This window comes from Rhinoderma darwinii, chromosome 1 (assembly GCF_050947455.1).
Source record: "Rhinoderma darwinii isolate aRhiDar2 chromosome 1, aRhiDar2.hap1, whole genome shotgun sequence".
Lineage (NCBI taxonomy): Eukaryota > Metazoa > Chordata > Amphibia > Anura > Rhinodermatidae > Rhinoderma > Rhinoderma darwinii.
Window position 1 is genome coordinate 164,374,425 of NC_134687.1, and position 21,406 is coordinate 164,395,830.

Here is a 21,406-nt window from a genome sequence, read left to right on the forward strand (position 1 = left end):
TATGTACAGTATATATGTTCCAGCGTGTCCATATATGTGGTTAATTTTTGGTTTGTGTAGGGGGCGGCAATAGAGAGTCCCGCACAGGGCGCCATCCAACCTAAGACCGGCCCTGGCTGTCACCGACCCTAGTCAGAAGGAACTCCGCCGCCTGCGCCGCATTACCTCCTCGGCTCCTCCGGTAAGTCACACCAGGCAGAGCGGAGAGTGGTAGCGGTAGGCTACTGCTCACCGGTCTGTTCACAGTGTGGCGCTATAAAAAGGGGTGGGAGTGTGGCGCTATTTAAAAAGGGGCAGCGGGCTGTGTGTGGCACTATCTACAAGGGGGGCTGTGTGTGGCACTATTTACAAGGGGGGCTGTGTGTGGCACTATTTACAAGGGGGGTTGTGTGTGGCACTATCTACTGGGGGCTGTGTGTGGCACTATCTACAGGGGGCTGTGTGTGGCACTATCTACAAGAGAGGGGCTGTGTGGCTCTATCTACAGGGGGCTGTGTGTGGCCTCTTTCATTTATTTTCTTTTAATTTATTTTTATGTTAATTACATTATAGAACTATATCGCTTGTAAAATGTAGAAATGCTTTTATACTCAAGTTACATTAAAAAAATTGCGAACAAAAAATTACATCTCATTGATTGGTCGGGAAAGAAAACATGGCGAGGGGGAAGGAGATGTCGGGAAATAAGTTGGGGGGGGCACCAATCTGAATCTTTGCCCCGGGTGCAGGAGAACCTAGCTACGCCTCTGGAGAAGGACGTGAGTTTTTCACCCCAGGGACATGCACAGCAGTCACCCACGCATTAAGTGACAGGCGTAGTAGAACCGAATGCTGCAACAACCGAACAACAGGAGGTGAAGACGCCGAGATATTGTTAATAGCCATCACCTTCCCCATGTTATCGCAATGAAAACTAACCTTCCTATCACGGAACCGCTCATCCCATATAGTAACTATGGGGAACAGCTCCAGGAGAGCCAGTTACACACCAAACCTCGCTCCACCCAGAACTGAGGCCATGGACCCACACACCATTGCATCCCAAGGTACGCACCAAAACTAACACTCCCCGAGGCATCAGTAAACAAATCCCAGTCACAACTATCCACAGCAGGGGACAAAAAGACCGACCGTTGTAACGTCGCAAGAATTCAGCCCTTACTGCCAGATCGTCATGGTGCTCAAGCAACAAATGCACAAAATGGTGAGGTGCCCTAACCCTCCCCATGGGCATGATCCTACAAGCAAAATTTAGCTTCCCCAGGTGAGACTGCAGGTTACACAACGTCACCTTGTGCATATGGCACATTTTGGCCACCAACTTTTTCAAATCCACCAATATCTCCTGAGGAAGCCGACATTCCATGCGATTCGCATGTATGGTGATCCCAAGGAAAATCAAAACCAAACTCAATTTTCTCAGGGGCCAGCGGGACCCCGAAGAGTTCAGCCACCCACTCCACAGTCTAAAGAAGAGTAGCACACACCTAGGAACCCGAGGGGCCGATACAAAGAAAATCGCCCAAGAAATGGATGAGTGACGTGACACCTGCCACATCACAAATCACCCATTCCAAGAACTAACTGAAAGCCTCAAAATAGGCGCACGAGTTCGAACAACCTATCGGAAGGCATCTGTCCGCAAAATACGCCCCATCCCAGTGACAGCCTAACAGTCGTATACTCTCAGGATGTACCGGCAAGTGGTGAAACGCAGATTCCACGTCGGTTTTGGTCATAAGTGTGTCCTTCCCATAACGACGTACCAATTCAACTGCCGCGTCAAAACAGGTGTAAGCCACAGAAAAGAATTAGGATCAATCCCGTCATTAACAGATGACCCCCCTGGACGCGATAAGTGATGAATGAGACTAAATTTATTTGGCTCCTTCTTAGGAAACACCCCCAGTGGGGAAACCACCAAGTCCGGAAAAGGGTAGACAAACGGGCCTGCCATTCACCCTAGGGCCACTTCCTTCCCCAATTTCTCCGCCACGACCGATGGGTGTTCCTGAGAAAATCTCAAGTTCCAAATGGAAAAAGGGGACGGTATGCGGCTGGGCGGGAATACGAAAACCTTGATGAAAACTATTCTCCAACAACAAAGCCCTAGCCCTATCCGGAAACCTATCTAGTTTAGGTGTGGAAGCATCTCTTCCAGTCTCACCGGAGTCACCCATATGGCTTCCAAAGCTGCCCCCCTTTCCCTTCCCCTTTCTAAAACACAGAGATGAGCCGTAGGACACCCCTCTGCAGACGGAACAAGAGTGTTTACATTTGCATCCTGTCCCAAACATACACTGGCCCTCGTTGAATTGCCAGCATGGACCCGACTTCCCTCCAATGTTCCCTGTCGTCTCCCCACTTGATCCGTGCTGCCCTGCCTGGCTGGCTCCCCCAGCCCCCCTCCCCCCTCCCCTGGAAAGGACTGGCCGAGTCGATCTGGGGCCATCACCCGCAACCACAGGCAAATGTCTTTTTTATCTGGAATACTAGTATAAACTGCCTTCTTCTGCCGGAATTGCTCGTCGTAACTGAATAAAGTCTGTCCCCCGTATACCAGATAAGCTTTCCCTATCGTATCTATATAACAAAAAAGGCCCGAACAATTATCCGGCACCTTTTCCCTGATTACACTGGCTAGAATGGCGAAGGCCTGCAACTAATTGGGGAAAGTTTGAGGGATCATTCTGTACCGCTGTTTTTTTTCCTCCTCCTTCTTACGCTTCACCCGCTTAAAGGGAATGTGTCGCGAATTAAACCTTTTTTTTAAGTAAGTTACTTATCTCTATTATATTTTTTTCATTTTTTGCTGTATTTTTTTTTCTTCCACATGGTGGAAAGTATTCAAAATTAAATCATAATTTGACATGTTTTCATATGTTGGTCACCAGAAGGAGCACTTCCCAGAATTACAGCAAGGTGAATAAGGCAAAGCAGACTCACATATGCCGTAAATGTGGGAGGGAATCTCACCCCCCCCCCTCCTACAAGCCAGGAAAAGGTGTCTTCAAATTGCGAAGCAGTGTGATTGTACAAATGGCAGCTGGCAGAAGCTATAGGACACACCAAAAGGCTAAGGGTATGTTCACACGCTTACTAAACAAAGGGAAAACAGCTCCTGATTTTCAGCCAGTTTTTAATCAAACTCGCGTTTTCGGCGGCGTTGTTTTTGGAGCTGTTTTTCTATAGCGTTAATTAAAAATGGCTCCAAAAACGTCCCTAGAAGTGATATGCACTTCTTTTTGACGGGCGTCTTTTTACGTGCCGTTTTTGGAAATGGGCGTGTAAAAAATGCCCTGTCGGAACAGAACGCCGTATTTCCCATTGAAATGGGCAGATGTTTGTAGGCATTCTGCTTCTGATTTTTCAGCCGTTTTTCGGTACGTTTACGGGCCGAAACACGGCTGAAAACACTGCGTGTGAACATACCCTTAGAATGATGAAAGTGAAGTGAATGACTTTTCAGTTGACAGGTTCACACGGCGTGTATTGACACATTTTTTTTGCGCATTTTACGTGCCAAAAACCGCATTCAAAAATGCCTGATTACGCTTGATTTTGCATGTTTGGGGGGATTTGTGTGTGTGTGTGGGGGGAGGGTGCTCGTCGCTGATTCTTCAAAACAGCCGATAAGCGGCTATGAAGGATCAGCTGCACTTGTGCATACTCCGCTGCACAAAAATAGAACACAGCTCTGCTGCGCACACTACACGCACAGATCTACTGCGCGAGAGCACACACACAGCACTGCTACATCCAGACACACTCAGCTCTGCTACATACAGACACACACTCTGCTCTGCTGCACACACATACACACACTCATCACTCATACATACAGACACACACACTGTTACAGCAGGTGTGGGGGGGGTGCCGTGGGGGCTGCCGCCGGGGGGGGGGGCGCTGGGGGGAGGCACTGAGGGGGCCGATGGGGGGTCCGAGAGAGGGGGTCTGTGAGAGAGAGGGGCAGACAGAGACACACATACCTTACCTGCAGCGCAGCCGGTCTTCATAATGGCGTCTGCTATCTCCCTACCAACCAGCTTCTCTGCTGTGTGGCTCTGAACTGCATCTGCGCAGTACAGAGCCAGATAGCAGAAGCAATGGACGACTCCTGTTCATTGTGTCCTATGCACTGTGCTGCCGTATTCCATCTGTGTCGTTAGCGGGTGTCCCCTGAAGCAAGGAGAGCAGACCTATCAGACCGGGACCTGTGGTCCTGAACTGAGGCCCTATAACCCGAGCCTCCAGGGTCCCTGGGGGGGCTCCTAACCCTGTGCTGGACCCTAGGTGTATCATCAGGGCTTTACCGCACAGGTGAGCGAGTTCTCCTGGACCGCCGCAACGGTGAAGGGGCACGTCTGGACGGACCACCAGCCACCTCAGTGCCTGCTGATGCATCCCCTGGTCCTAGCCTAGCCAAGGAGGTTAAATCAGTAGGCCCGACCAGGCCGCCAACTAGACCGGCGAGCTGGTCTCTGAGCCAACCAGAGCCCCGCTCGCCGGCCATTGATCAGAGCTGATCTAGCAGCTCATTAATGTCTCCCTTTGCACGCAGGAGACTAGGGAGACACGTCGTGTTGTAAGGGTAGAAGTCGGAGAAGCGCGGCATACAACCAATTGCCCTGCTCCTTCCGATCAGAATGGCTCTCAAACCAGAGCGCCTCTTCACCTCGCTCCTGTTCCGGCCCGTTAGCTCCTCCCCTTCCTTTAACCCTGGTCATGTGGCCTCCTCCGAGTCTTGCAGCCCAGTTCTATATGAAAAACACTGCAAATGATCATATGGGATATATTATATTAAATTTAAACTATATTACCATATTTATTTGAGGCCAAGTTCACAAAGCCCCACCACTACCACATTGCTCACCTAATAAACAACACTGTAAAACAACATGTAAAATTAGCTTCTCATATTAATCCATATATCCAATAGAAATAATGGCTGCCAATGGTGTACAAAAGCAGAAATAGAATCTGAGGTTCCTTAAGTGCTTAAAGGGAATGTGTCGCTAGAAATTTATTTTTATTTTTTTCAGTTAAACAATTATTATTTAAGTGATTACACATTGTTTTAATTGTTTTAATTTTTTCACAAAGTCAGGAAATATTATAAATTAGATTCTAATTTATAACATTTCCATGTGCTGGGCACTAGAGGGAGCAGTTCCCCAAATTGCAGCATGGTCAATGTGGTAAAGCAACCTCATTGATTTATGCTGCAAATTTGGGTTGGACACACTCACTCGTGTCCTCACACAATCCCCCCTCCCTTCTTCTGGCTAGTGCCAGGAGAAGGAAGGGTTTGAATCTTCAAACCTTCTACACTGTGTGCCGCCATTTTCAGAGCGACTGCACAGTGTAGGAGGATTAGATACAGGGCTCAGCAGACAGTATCACACGAACATAATACACACATCACATACACGAACATAAATTACCTGCCGCCGCCTCCGCTGGTCTACGCTCCTATTCCTTGCGCCTGAACATATGGCCGGAAGCCGCGGCCGGAAGTCATCTGACTTTCCGGCAGCGGCTTCCGGTCCACATGAAAATGGCACCAGATTTCGCTCTGCAAACGAGCTTCGTTTTGGTCTGTGTGGGAGCGGCGCATTTGCGCCGTTCCCACACAGACGGCGTACGCCTCTTAGAATGAAACGGCTCCCGTTCACATTCTCTATGGGGTTGTATGTGCCGTATTCCATCTCTGTATGTGTCGTTAATCGACATATACAGAGATGAAAAAAAAATGGCAGCCCCCATAGAGAAGTAAAAGTAAGAACAACGTAAAAAGTGGAACATGAGAACACAAATAAATAAAATTTATGTTAATATCATATCAAAAGCAATGACATAATATGACACCTTCCCTTTAATGTTAAGGATTCAGGAATAACAAACTGTTGTAATAGGTTTTCAGTTTACAGGGGTTATCCAGGGGCCAAAAATTGCTTGGGATTTATATTTTTATGTGAAAAGAAGTTACTTACTAATGTACTTTCATTTTTAATCCTGTACTGATTCGGTCAGTTCAAACCGGTTGAAGTGGTGCCGGAAGTCCTGTTTTCCTTATATTGATGAGTTCTCGAGCAGAACATCAGCTAGCGCTCTTCCAGGGACTGCAGCACTGATCCTGACGTCACTGTCTATTTATGGACAGTGACATCAGGAGTTCCCTATCGTTGGAGTCGCTGAGCAGAGCATCAGCCGGCGCTCTGCCGGGGATTCCAGCGCGACTCCTGACGTCACTGTCCATATATGGACGGTGACGTCAGGAGTTTCCTATCGATAGAGGCTCCGAGCAGAGCATCAGCTGGCGCTCTGCCCAGGGACTCCAGAACTACTCTAGACGTCACTGTCCATATATGGACAGTGACGTCAGGAGTTTCCTATCGCTGGAGTTCCCGAGCAGAGCATCAGCTAATGCTCTGTGTGGGGACTCCAGCACTGCTGCCGACGTCATTGTCACTGTCCATATATGTGACTACCTTAATACATGTAGCTACATGTACTCTTACGTCAAATATACACGATGCATATTACGTGGGCACTGTGGCACTATTTATGTGGGCACTGGCACTTTCTATGTGGGCACTGGCACTAGGGGCAGCTAAGGGAGCATTATACGGTATGGGGGCAGCTAAGGTGGCCTTATACTGTATGGGGCAGCAAAGGGGAATTATACTGTTTGGGGGCAGCTAAGGGGGCATTATATGGTATAGTGGCCGCTAAGAAGACAATATACTGTATGGTGACAGCTAAGGTAGCATTATACTGTATGGGGCAGCTATGGGGGCATTACACTCTTTGGGGCAGCTATGGGGTATTATACTTTATGAGGGCAGCTATGGGGGCATTATACGGTATGGGGCAGCTAGGGGGCATTATGCTGTATGGGGCAGCTATGGGGGCATTATACTGTATGGGGCAGCTATGGGGGCATTTTACTGTACAGGCGCATCTGTGTGGGCATTATACTGTATGGGGCAGCTATGGGGCATTATACTCTATGGGGCAGCTATGGGGTATTATACTGTATAAGGGCTCTATGGGGGCATTATACGGTATGGGGCAGCTAGGGTGAATTATGCTGTATGGGGCAGCCATGGGGGCATTATACTGTATGGGGCAGCTATGGGGGCATTTTACTGTATAGGCATAGCTATAGGGCATTATACGGTATAGGTCAGCTTCGGGGCATTATGCTGTATGAGGCAGCTATGGGGCATAATACTGTATTGGGTCATCTGTGTTGGCAGTATACTGTATGGGGGAACTGTGTTGGCTCTATACTGTATGTGGGCATTTATGGGGGCATTGTAATCTGTGGCAGCTATGGTGGCATTATACTGTGTGGAGGCAGCTATTTGGCAATATACTGTGTGGGCACTATGGGGTATTATACTGTGTGGGGGCAGCTATAGGGGCATTATACAGTCTGGTTGGTTCTATGGGGGTATCATACTATGAGGAGCACTATGGGAACATGATACTGTGTGGGCTGATCCAGGTGTGTATGGGCGGGGTTAGAGGCGTGACTTAAAGGGAAAAAAACATGGTTGTCCCTCTTTACGATACTTGAAAGTTGGGAGGTATGGATTTAAATGTTTAACAGAAATGTAAAGTTTATATTCACGTTTTGAACACAATTTTACAGTTTACATAACAAATTAATCTGCATTTAAAGTTTTTGAACTTTGCACATCGCTCTACTTATCTTGTACTGATCCTGATTTGCAGCCTGCATTATAGCTCAGAGCTGCAGTCACAATTCTCTTAATTCCTTGCTGGCTCAGTGTCTGAACAAAGCTTGCACTAGTGATTTGCATCCTGGGAAGTGAAACCTTTATACAAGGCAGTGTACAGTAATCTGATGGAGAACTGTCCCTCTATAATATAGGCACTTTTCAAACTGGACCCGATATGACAATTGTTATGTTAATTTTTGCTATCACTACGCTCGCTGGGAAAGGGGCATACATAAAAATACTATGTGTTTAAAAATATCATACCCTATCATTAATCATTAACAATCATCTCTTTCAGCCAGATTATAAACTATTACGTGTAGCTTGTTAACTCTTTCTAGCATAAACAGCAAAAAGCTAATTGCAGCTCTAATCTATAATATACTGGAATTTGGCTTGGCTGTTGCATAGCAACAATGCATACATACAGCAGATGACAACAGCAGTTCTCTATAATACTATGTGATTTTGACGTTGTCTCCGAGATCCCCTAAGCAACTTCCTGTCCCCTCAAGATGATGTATGGCTTGTGTCAAACAGTCATTCATCTTCCTCCATGCAGTGGCACTCGCCCCCTCAGAGCTGTGGCTAGGCACCAAGTAATGCTTGCCAAACAGCTTTCTGCTGTTGGAAAGAAGTGTGTTTTCTTCAATCAATATAGTGTCCCAAAGCTGACTTTTTTCATATAAACAAGTTGCCTCTGGGGGAAAAAAATAGCATCATGGGGTAAGGGATTTGGTTATGTGTTGAGTGCAGGCATACCTTTTTTCTACTTTATGGGAATTGTATATCTATTTTAACAGTCAAATGGTGTTAAATTGACTAGAATTGTAGTTGTGTGATACCTTTTTTTGTATTAGCTGAGTAGATTACGGATGCCAGTCTTCCTTAGGCCATTCCTCACTCTACTTCTATGTTCAAAGTGTTCTACATTGTTTATAATTATCAAGGGCTCATGCACACTACTGTGACATTTTACACGGCCGCAAAACAGGGATATAAAAATGGATTGCACACTAAAGTGTGTATGATCCCTAAAGCGTACCTTACTTTTGAGGTGACTTTTCAGAATAAGCTTTTATATGTGTGTACATGAGAAATAACACTATTTCTGACCATTATATGACTTGTATGTTGCATTATTTTTCCGTTTTCCCCTCTGCAGGCTCTATCTCTAATTCTCAGTTGTCTCTGAGCTAGTAGGCGAGGGGCCTGACGGCTAGGATGACTTCTATTCACTGCACACAGAGAACAGGATAATCCTGCTCTCCTATCTCTATCTATCACATATATAGAAGCAGCATTGAGGACTTTATACAACAGTAATAGCTGAGAAAACAGCACTGGGGTGATATATAACACTTACCAGGAAGCTGCTGCAGCATGTCTGTGTCTTTTTCACGCTGCTCTTACTCCCCCTCCCCTCACCATAGACTTGTATTGGCAACATGTCTGTGTTTCTTTCTCTCTCAGCTCCCTACTCCTGCTTCCACCTCCCTTCTCCATATACTTGAATAGGCAGACAGTGAAGAGACATCCCCCACTTTCTGCAGCCTGTCAATTCTGCTCTGTGACTTGGGATGGAATTTGCTAGTCAACAAGGGGTGGACAACAGATTATAGGAATAGAGACACCTAATGGCAATAACTTCACACAGAATTTGCATGGATAAAATAAATAAATGACAAAGTTGATCTATACTATTAGATTGGCATAAATTGTTTGAAAAGTTAGTGTCCATTTAAGCACAAACTCATTGAACAGAATAAAGGTGGTTTACACAGGCAGATATCACCCGTGTTTATCACTTTTAAAATTAACGCTGGCCGACAATACAGCTGGTCGATTGGTGCTCGTTGCTCCCTTTAAATGGAGCAGTGATCGTTTAGTAAAGGGCCGAACGATAGTTTACACAGGGAGATGTGTCGCTGACAATGATATTTAGTGTTGCATAAAAAATATGATCAGCCGCTGTAAGAGTGTTTGTTCGTTCTTTGGTTGATCTTTATCCTGTTTACACAGGGCAATAATGAGGAACAATTACACGTTCACCCCATCATTGGTCCGTGTAAAAGGGCCTTTACAGTTTTGACTTTATATTGATAGGTCATCCAATTTTTGTATCTATACAACAGGTGTTTTATGCACAATCTCTCAACTTAGGCTTCGTTCACATCTGCGTCAGGGTCCCATTCTGACGTTCCGTCTGAGCTTTCTGTCAGAAGGGGACCCTGACTGAAACAAACGGAAACCATGTTTCCATTTGCATCACATTGATTTCAATGGTGACGGATCCGGTTCCAATGGTTTTCATTTGTCTCAGTTGTGCAAGGGTTCCATCGTTTTGACGGTGTCAATAGCGTAGTCAACTGCGGTATTGATTCCGTCAAAACAATGGAACCCTTGCACAACTGAGACAAACGGAAACCATTGGCATCGGATCCGTCACCATTGAAATCAATGCTGATGCAAACGGAAACCTATGGTTTCTGTTTGTTTCAGTCAGGGTCTCGTTCTGACGGAAAGCTCCGACGGAACGTCAGAACGGGAACCTGACGCAGATATGAATGAAGCCTTGGCTATAGAAGCTTGTAGCTCCTTTAAAGATGTGTATTTTGTGTTTAATAATTATAATAAACATTGAACACTTTATAGAGATTTGTTTTCAGTGTCATGAAATAATTTTTTTTTATAATATTGCTTTTAGTATGATATTAAAATAAATTGTATTTATTTGTGTTCTTGTGTTCTACTTATTTATTTTTTTCTTACTTTTACTTCTCTATGGGGGCTGCCATTTTTTTTTTCATCTCTGTATGTGTCGATTAACGACACATACAGAGATGGAATATGGCACATACATCCCCATAGAGAATGCGAACGGGAGCCGTTCCATTCACAGACCAAAACGAAGCTCGTTAGCAGAGCGAAATCCTGTGCCATTTTCATGTGGATCGGAAGCTGCTGCCGGACAGTCAGATGGCGGCTTCCGGCCATATGTTTAAGGAAGCGAAGACGCAAGGAATAGGAGCGGAGGCGGCAGCGGCGGCAGGAGCAGGTGAGTTATGTTTGTGTATGTGATGTGTGTATTATGTTCGTGTATGTTCGTGTTATACTGTCTGATTAGCACTGTATCTAATCCTCTTACACTGTGCATTCAACCCCCTCCTTCTCCTGGCACTAGCCAGAATAAGGGAGGGGGATTGTGTGAGGACACTAGAGCGAGTGTGTCTACCCCAAATTTGCAGCATAAAGCAATGAGGTTGCTTTACTACATTGACCATGCTGCAATTTTGGGAACTGCTCCCTCTAGTGACCAGCACATGAAAATGTTATAAATTAGAATCTAATTTATAATATTTCCTGACTTGTGAAAAAATTAAAAAAATTAAAACAATGTGTAATCACTTAAATAAAAATTGTTTAACTAAAAAAAAAAAAATTCTAGCGACACATTCCTTTTAAGGAGTCTTTTTCTGTCAATCGATTAAATCCACTGTGATCCAACGTAGTTAAACAATAAAACACCACAAAGTCCAGGAAGGGATGATACCTTTTTTTATAGGCAATGTAACAGACCAAAGGGCATATTTGGTTTAATAAGCATGTTACGTTTCTCTTCGGCTATCCTCAGTGATGGATTGGTTTGTCTTTTGCACACGGTGTAAGATTGTGCAATGGTTAAATTGGGACAATTCATTAATTAAAAGATTTAAAACCAGGTGAAATAAGGATGAAGATTTAAGAAGTGTGTTGCTTGAAGTCATGACTATGTGTCTTAAACACATGACTGAGATTAACTGATTTCTGGAGTACAAGGCTGCTAATTGGGAAATCCCTGTTAATCCTGCCTCTCATCGTACAGTTAACTCTGTACAACACTGGAGTCCAGACTATTTATTCATTAGTGCACGTGTCATGAAGATAAACTAAGATAATGTCTTCATTGACAAATTGACGACAAAGATACAGTATTCATGAAGCAGTCATGTTAGGTGAGGGGAGCTTTAAATTACGTCTCTTGCTCTATAAATCTAAAAAACAAAGTACAGATACTTTTCCCAGGAATAATAAATCCTGAGTCATTTTCCTGCGTGAAAACTTTTTCTGTCTATTATTCATATGTTGTCTGTGTAATAGATTAAGTATTTCCAAAAATGAAACCAATATTGGAAACAATTGCATTGGGCATATGGTTTCACCCTTAGGGTATGTGCACACGATGAGAGGCTTTTACGTCTGAAAAGACAGACTGTTTTCAGGAGAAAACAGCTGCCTCGTTTCAGACGTAAATGCTCCTCCTCGCATTTTGCGAGGCTTCTCTGACAGCCGTAAATTTTGAGCTGTGCTTCATTGAGTTCAATGAAGAACGGCTCAAATTACGTCTGAAAGAAGTGTCCTGCACTTCTTTTGACGAGGCTGTATTTTTACGCGTCGTCGTTTGACAGCTGTCAAACGACGACGCGTAAATTACAGGTCGTCTGCACAGTACGTCGGCAAACCCATTCAAATGAATGGGCAGTTGTTTGCCGACGTATTGTAGCCCTATTTTCAGACGTAAAACGAGGTCGTAAAAATAGGTCGTGTGAACCCAGCCATACAGGTGACCCTTTCATTTTTTTTCAATGCCAGTTCAAAGACAAACAAAGCCAATAGCCCTACCCTGTCATATAAGTCAATAAATCGCAGATTCTTAACTGGAAGTTTGGGGTTAACTCCAGTAAAGCCTGAACTTTTTAGGTTTATGAAGTAAATGAGCAATGAGCAAACTAATGGATTTGCTAAAAGAAAATTTGGCACATGTTTTTACTGGGTACTGCAGAGAAATATATATATATATATGTATGTATTTACAATATAGCATGTACCATATTTTCCAAAGTGCACATCTATTCACAACTACAGAGAAAACTACTGAACTGTGCAGGGTCAGCTTGAATGTTTCCTTACAGCAAGGTCTGGTTTACCAAATTTAGGATCACTGATATAATTCCTGAAAAAAGCACTTTACATTGGTCATCAATAAGGCGCCTGGATATAGGGTTTATGAATTTTGAGTTTCATTAGCAACAGTCTGCCACATACAAGATTGTAGCTGAATATGAAGGTACATTTTAGACCTAATCTTTAACCTTTCTCTATTTGGGCAAAGTAAACACTATTGTCTGTGCACTGTATGAAACTATGTGCGCATTGTGTAGCAATACCTGGTAAATATATATACATATTATTTATGTAAGCATTGTACACACTATTTATTTGGAGAATGCATGCCACTATTTCTATATGCACTGTAGGGCCGGCTCACAACATACCTGCTTTAGAAGATAGGGGAGACATTTTTTTAATTTTTTTTCTTTAGTAATGCAGACATGGGTTCTGGTGGGTGATGATTTCATAGTATTTGATGGTTTTAACCGATATTAAATTAAACATATTTTAAAGGGTAACTAAACTTTTAAGAAACCATTGACATGTCGTAGCGACCACTGAGACCCCCACGGATCTCTAAAACGATCGGCAGAAGCACTTGGATGAGCGCTGTGCTGCTGCGGTTCTGAGTGGCTTTCCTCAGAAAGCCAAGCGAGCGGTGTATGGACTCAAAGACTTTCTACTGAGCCCGTACACTGCTCCGAGGAGATCCCCCCCAAGTCAATAGATGAGTAAGCTAGGTGAGGGTATAGTGAGGGACTCCCTGTCTATCTTCCTTTTGATGGCCAACAGATTTGCAGATTTGTCAAAAGCAGGGAGATAAGCAGGATTTTCATGACTGTTCATCACAAGTTGACTGATACAAGTATATAGTAGTCATCTGCAAACCCTTCCCTCAGCTATTTGGGGAGATGAGTAGTCCCATGCTTTACTACAATGTATCATAAAAATAATTTACTCACAAAGCGTACATACCAGCAGTAATATGTGATTCACATTAAATATCTGGGCACCCGTCATTTACATAATGAATACTATACACAGAATAGTACTGTACAATAGTGGAGAGCTGTACAAACACTGAATACTATGGTCGGACTGGCCCACCAGAAAACCAGAGGATACCCGATGGGCCCTGGCTCTGACACAATGGTCCCCAATAATCCAGCAGACTAGCTGACTTTGGAGCCAATCGCATGCCACTAAAGTCTATTTTTTATGGTATAATTAAAAAATAACCTATTAGACCTAATTGATGATACTTCATGTAAACGAAGAATAACATTTAATTTCAAGTGGGCACGCACATTTATAACAAATCCCATGGTTTTTAACCACTCTTTAACACCAGCACCAGATTTAACTCATTGTCTGATTTGAACTTCTTTGCACTAAACATACTGCTCCGTGGTGTCACTTGATCTCTTTGCTCTATGGATTGCTGATGGCTGATAGGATACAACGGGATACTGTTCCGTTTTATGCAGCATGAGAAAGAGAACAGGGTAGATCCTTGTCCCCTCAGGAGTAGGATAAAGCTACTTTATTGAAGCATACATTTTCTAAATCGTGTCAATTACAGGAAACTAACTACAAAATTCTTTCCAGATGGTATAGAACCCCAATGTGACTTCATAAAATGTTTCCTTCTGTGTCTTATGTCGTCTGGCGCTGTGCCACTGACCAGGGTTCAATGCTTCACATTTGGTGGGTCTGCCCATCAATCAGAGATCTTTGGGAGGCTATTATTCTCGTTTTTAATTCCCTCTGTGACTCCTCGATCGATAATTCACCCGAGCTTGGGTTATTATCTTTACTGCTGGGTTCTGTTCCCTCTATACGGAAGGGCTTACTCCGTCATTTTCTAATGGCTATGAGACCTATCATGTCTATTCTTTGCAAATCTGCCACACCCCCCTCAACAGCTCAATAGGTCGAATCTTTGAACTATATTATGTAAATTAAGGAATTGATGGTATTCGATAATGTAGACAACCAAGATACATATTCCTTACATCGCATTTGGCTGTCCTGGACCTCGTTCCGTAGTTCTTCCCGATTTGACTCATGGCTGACAGTCTTGAGATCTCCAATAGTTCTCATGTCTAAATTTAAAGTTGAATGCTGTTTGATTTTGCTTTGCTTAAAGAGGCTCTGTCACCAGATTATAAGTGTCCTGTCTCCTACATAATCTGATCGGCGCTGTAATGTAGATAACAGCAGTGGTTTTTATTTTTAAAAACTATCATTTTTTAGCAAGTTATGAGCTATTTTAGATTTATGCTAATTAGTTTCTTATTGACCAACTGGGCGTGTTTTTACTTTTTACCAACTGGGCGTTGTAGAGAGGAGTGTATGACGCTGACCAATCAGTGACCAATTGGTGACCAATCAGGGTTATACACTTCATTGTTCCAGCCCAGCATCTTTCACTGCACAATCACGCTGTAACAATGGGCTGGAACAATGAGAAGTGTATGACGCTGATTGGTCACTGATTGGTCAGCGTCATACACTCCTCTGTACAACGCCCAGTTGGTAAAAAGTATAAACACACCCATAACTTATAGACCATAACTTTTTCAAAATAAAAACCACTGTTGTTATCTACATTACAGCGCCGATCAGATTACGTAGGAGATAGGGCATTTATAATCTGGTGACAGAGTGTCTTTAAAGACTATGTAAACCTTTTAAGAATGTACCCGCTGTCACCGAAGCAGTCAGTCCCACTGACCTGACGGATTCAACGCACGATACAGCTTCTATGTATCCAGATACATAGAAGCTGTATTTCAAAAAGTAAAAATTATTTTTAATAAAAACAAATTACAAAGTTGCACAAAACACTCTGTTTTAGTAAAAAAATAAATAAAAAAAACATCTTCAAAATACATATCCTTTAAGTTAAACTCTCCCTTTCCCCTCCTTTTGTACATGCCTCTTGTTTTCCCTTTTCCACTTTCCCTTCCCTTCCTTTCTCTCCTATGTCTCCAGTCTGGTGTCTTCTCCTGTTACAACATTATTTTATTTTATTTTGATTTTCAATGCATCTTGTTGAGCGATTTTTTCCAGATTCTGTGATATACTGTATATTTTGACTTATATTTTTGTGTGCAACAGCTTTACTAGCACATGTATTTATATCACCTGTTTGTGACATCTTTGTGTTTGATTTCATTTTGATGTGAAAATTCACCAATAACTTTCTTTTCTGTATGAATATTGCTTTCAATAAAATCATATTCAATACAAAAGTGGATGTGTACATGTTCTGTATAGATGAAGAAGAGCCCTCAGAATCATCTACACCAATGGGCCCAAGCAGGGGCGTAACTAGGAAAGACTGGGCCCCATAGCAAACTTTTGACTGGGGGCCTCCCCTCTGCTGGGTATCACACAACCCCCCCCCCCCTTGTAGATAGTGCCTGCCTATAGATTCTACCACACAGCGCCCCCCTATAGATAGCACCATACACAGCCCCTGTAGATAACGCCATACAGCCCCCCTGTAGATAACGCCATACAGACCCCTCTTAAGATAACACCATACAGACCCCCCCTGCAGATAACACCATACAGCCCCCTGTAGATAATGCCATACAGACCCCCCTGTAGATAACGCCATACAGACCCCCTGTAGATAACGCCATACAGACACCCCCTGTAGATAACGCCATACAGACCCCACCCTGTAGATAACGCCATACAGACCCCCTGTAGATAACACCATACAGACAGCCCCTGTAGATAACGCCATACAGACCCCCCTGTAGATAACGCCATACAGACCCCACCCTGTAGATAACGCCATACAGATCCCACCCTGTAGATAACGCCATACATACGACCCCCCAGTAGATAACGCCATACAGAACCCCCCTGTAGATAACGCCATACAGACCACCCTGTAGATAACGCCATACAGACCACCCTGTAGATAACGCCATACAGACCACCCTGTAGATAACGCCATACAGACCCCCCTGTAGATAACGCCATATAGACCAAACTGTAGATAACACCATACAGAACCCCCCCAGTAGATAACACCATACAGAACCCCCCCTGTAGATAACACCATACAGAACCACCCCCCATAGATAACGCAATATAGACCCCCCCCTGTAGATGGTGCCATATAGCCCCCACCCAAAAAAATAAGCGGCCTATAGTTTGTCCTACAAGAGACATGTGTGATCGCTGGCAGCGATAAGGAGAACGGGGGACCGAATGTTCTCCATGACAAACCTCGGACTTCCTGCGTCTGCGCAGTTCAATAAAAATGAAAGGAGCACTGGTCACGCATGCGCACAAGCGCGACCGATGCGCAAGTCATTTCTATGAAGCTGCAGACAGACCCCGGAAGTCCGAGGTTTGTCATGGAGAACTTCAAGGGGACTTTCGGTCCCCCATTCTCCTTATTGCTGGGCGTCCCAGCGATCCCACATGTATCCCCTATCCTGTGGATAGGGGATGCATGTCTTTTGTAGGAACAACCCCTTCAGTGGCGTCGCGCTGTAGCAGCCATAGCGGCTGCTAGCGGAACCTCCGGCCACGGCCTCATGCTGCGGGCCCCGTAGCAACCGCTACGGCTGCTATAGCGGTAGTTACGCCACAGGGGCCCAAGGAGCGTCACTGCTGAACACTGAAAATGTCACTGCTTTCTACATATTGCAGCTCAGCTCTATTGAAGTGAATGCGGCTGAGCTACAATACCACACACAACCTGTGGACAGGTGTGCCACTGTTTTTGGAAGAAAGCATCTGTTTTTCTAATTCTATATAACCACTTTAAAATGTATTTGTATTATGTTAGAAAATGAAATTACATTATCAATTATCATCATATCCATAATTTGAACAGGTTTTGGCAGCTGTCAAAAATAGCCCTGTCTGGGATGAAAAATTTACCCTATTTTTACGAACCTGGAAAAACCCTTCAACATCCAGTGTTGCTTACCTGACAGGATGAGTTTTTAGCTGTACTGGACATTGTCACATAACGCATTCTATTTGTGATCACTTAAAACAGTATTGCAATTGGTTTGGCCAGCAAAAAGTCAAACAATTTAGTATAAAAAAAATAGACAACATATATATTCAATTATAACAACAATGTGTAATCCATGGAGTGCTCTTTCAGACTTTACCTAGCACGACTCTTTGGTTAAGTTGCTCGGTACCCCTTAATGCTGGGTCGGAGAATGGAGGCCAGATATCCAATAGATCAGAAGGCAGAGTGGTGAGCTTGTTGCTGGATATGTCAAGGTATGTAATGTTCCTTAGGTAGCGTGCAGCCTCAGCTGGGATGGTTGCTATCTTATTGTTATGTAGGTCCAGGGTTCGCAATCGAGGCATCTCTGGTATAGATTCCCATGGAAATATAGATATCAAATTTCCATCCAGACGTAATTCATGTAGCTGTTTTAGATTGTAAAAGCTACTTGAGTCAATGCTAGTTATACTGTTGTAGGTGATCCAAAGATACTTCAGATCGACCAGGTAATAAAAGGCTTCAGTAGGAATTCTACGGACAACAGTTTTTTCAACCCGAAGTTTAACAGTGTCAACAGGAACATTGACAGGAATGTCAAACATGTCAGGATCATTGCACAAAACAGACCTGGTGTGGCAAAAAAAGACATTGATATTAGGTAGTTAATATATAATATTTGGTAGTTAAAAGGGGTTTTCCGACTTCAAAAAAGTGGGCAAGGAAGGAGGGATGCAATAAAAAAAAGAAGCATTACTCACCTGACAGATCCCCCAGCGTTCCAGCGCCACCGCCGGGGAATCTGTCAGGTGAGTAATGCTTTTCTTTTTTGTTTTAATGCATTCTCCCCCCACTTGGTCACTTTTTTTTAAATTAATTTGGAAGACCCCTTTAACTGTACATGCTGTGCTAGAACTCATTGTCTTGGTTTGCTAATGTTGAAACAGCTTTGGAGAGAAGTGGTTGCTTGCACAGATTATGAAATGTACAAAAAAAAAAACAAACACCAAAGGTTTTAAATTAAAGCAAGAGAAAATAAAATAATAATAACAATAATAATGATAATAATAATAATAATAACAATAATAATGCTAATAATAACAATAATAATGATAATAATAATAATAACAATAATAATGATAATAATAACAATAATAATGATAATAACATTTAAAAAATCCTAAAAAAATAAAATAATCCCCCACCAATCATATGTAAAGCCCGGGCCCTGGGAAAGTGATCTTAGCTAGGGCATGTTTATAATATTTTTTACATGATGAAAAATAAAAAGTTTAACTTAACCCCTTAATGACCGCCGATACGTCTTTTTACGGCGGTCATTAGTGGGCTTTATTCTAGAGCGCCGCTATTCTACGTCGCTGCTGTAGAATAAAGTAAACAGAGCAGGGAGCCGTGAAATCTCCCTGCTCTCAGCTGCCAGAGGCAGCTGAGGGCTGGGGGCGTCCCTGCTCTGCCGGGTGAGATCGATATTAGTATCGATCTCACCCGTTTAACCCTTCAGATGCGGTGCACAATAGCGAGCACCGCATCTGAATGGTTTTGGAGAGAGGGAGGGAGCTCCCTCTCATCTCACTGACACCCGGCGATAAAATCGCCGAGTGTCTGTGTCTTCTATGGCAGCCGGGGGTCTAATAAAGACCCCCAGGTCTGCCTGGAGCGAATGCCTGCTAGATCATGCCGCAGGCATGACCTAGCAGATGCCTGTCCGTTTTAAACGGACAGGCAGTAATACACTGCAATACAAAAGTATTGCAGTGTATTATAATAGCGATCGGAGGATAGGGAAGTCCCCTAGTGGGACTAGTAAAAAAGTAAAAAAGTTTAATAAAGTTAATTTTAAAAAAAAAGTGAAACAAAAAAAATGAAAAACCCACTTTTTCCCCTTACAAAATGCTTTACTATTAAAAAAAACTACAATAAAGCAAAAAAGTTACACATATTTGGTATCGCCGCGTCCGTAACGACCCCGACTATAAAGCTGTTACATTATTTAACCCGCACTGTGAACGCCGTAAAAAATAAAATAAAAAACAATGGAAAAATTGCTGTTTTCTGTTAATCCTGACTTTAAAAAAATGTGATAAAAAGTGATCAAAAAGTCGCATCTACTCTCAAATGGTACCAATAAAAACTGCAAGTCGTCCCGCAAAAAACAAGACCTTATACAGCTATGCCGACGCAAAAATAAAAAAGTTACAGCTCTTTGAATGTGACAATGTAAAAATGTAAAAAATGGCTTGGACATTAGGGCCCAGAATGCAAGCAGGGGGAAGGGGTTAAAAAAAATGTTTGTTTGTTTTTCACACAATTAATCTTAATAAAAAAAGCAACTGCTATGTGGTAGAAATCTTTTAAGATTCATGTTTGTTCAGAATTCAGCCCCTAAAATAGAAACTTAAATTTAACCTGAAGAAAACTGCTGCATCAGGTTTAGAGAGATCTGTAAATAATGTACATTAACAATCATGTCAGATTGGTTCCCATTACTGCATAATATATATGAGGCATTGTCTTGAATCAAACTCTGTGTAATGTTGCCCATACATAACACATGGTGGTTATGGCCACGCACATAACATAACTGTCAGTCAAACTATAAGTAATCAGCAGCCTTCAGTCGAGCGTGGTCTGAAATAGGACCTTTCACCTCTCCTGACATGTCTATTTTAGTAAATGCTTGTATTCCCCATGAAATGCAAATTCTAGAACTTATTCTCTTAGAACTCTGCATTATCAAGGTCCTCTGTTATCCCTCCTAAAAAGGTATGAAATAAATTGACCACTGGGTGTTACCATTCCTGTTTTCAAATGGGTGTGTTTTTATACACAGTCCGACTCTGTCAGCACTGATTGGACATTGTCAGTCTGTGTAGCAACACAACCCCAACTGGTAACACCCAGCTGTCAATTTATTCATAACTTTTTAGGAGAAATAATATAGGCACTATAAGGGCATTATAGTGTGTGGGAGGAAACCTTGGGGGCATTATACTGTGTGTGGGGAACTATGGGGCATTATAGTGTGTGAGGGGCACTATGGCGGAATTATACTGTGTGGGGTCAATATGTGGGAATTATACTATGTGTAGGCCACTATGAGGGGCATGATATGGTATGGGTGGCACTATGGGCCCATGATAATGTGTGTGGGGTACTATGGGGACATGATATTGTGTGGGGACACTATGAAGGCAGGATACTGTATAGGGGCATGATGCAGTGTGTGGGGGGCACAGTGGCGGATTATCATATGGGCGATTCGGGCCGCACATCTTCCAAACCTATTCAGCGCGCTAGCGCTGCTAACTTCCGAAGATGAGGAGGGGAGGAGCAGGGAATTGGCCGGGAAAGGGGTAGGACACTCCTCCGTGACAAGTGCGCCATTGAGTAACAGAACAGCGACGGACGGCTGTTCTGTTACTCCAAAGCTGCAAGAGAAGAGAAGAGCCGGGCGGTCACCGGCGCTGAGGTTAGTTATCCTCCTACCCAACTGGTTCCCGACCGCTGGCTGTATTTTTACGGCCAGCGGTCAGGGACGGGTCCTTAAAACCCGAGCCATAGACTTTCTACGGCTCGGGTTTTAACTTGCTGCCCGCGCGATCGGGCAGCTGAATGTCGGGTCTCCGGCTGTCAGTGACTGCCGGGGACCCTGAGGAGAGGATAGAAGCAGCTTTCGCTGCTTCTGTCTTCTCCGATGTCTTCT

At 43.5% G+C, this 21,406-nt stretch overlaps 1 protein-coding gene across 1 annotated transcript in view; it reads right to left on the reverse strand.

The window, feature by feature from the left end:
- The window catches only part of LRIT3 (leucine rich repeat, Ig-like and transmembrane domains 3), a 48,637-nt gene that overhangs the window by 20,980 nt on the left and 6,251 nt on the right, over positions 1-21,406 (reverse strand). The window contains exon 3 of the mRNA XM_075849346.1: positions 17,840-18,312. Coding sequence (XP_075705461.1) covers positions 17,840-18,312 — 473 coding nt within the window. The remainder of the gene's footprint in view (positions 1-17,839; positions 18,313-21,406) is intronic.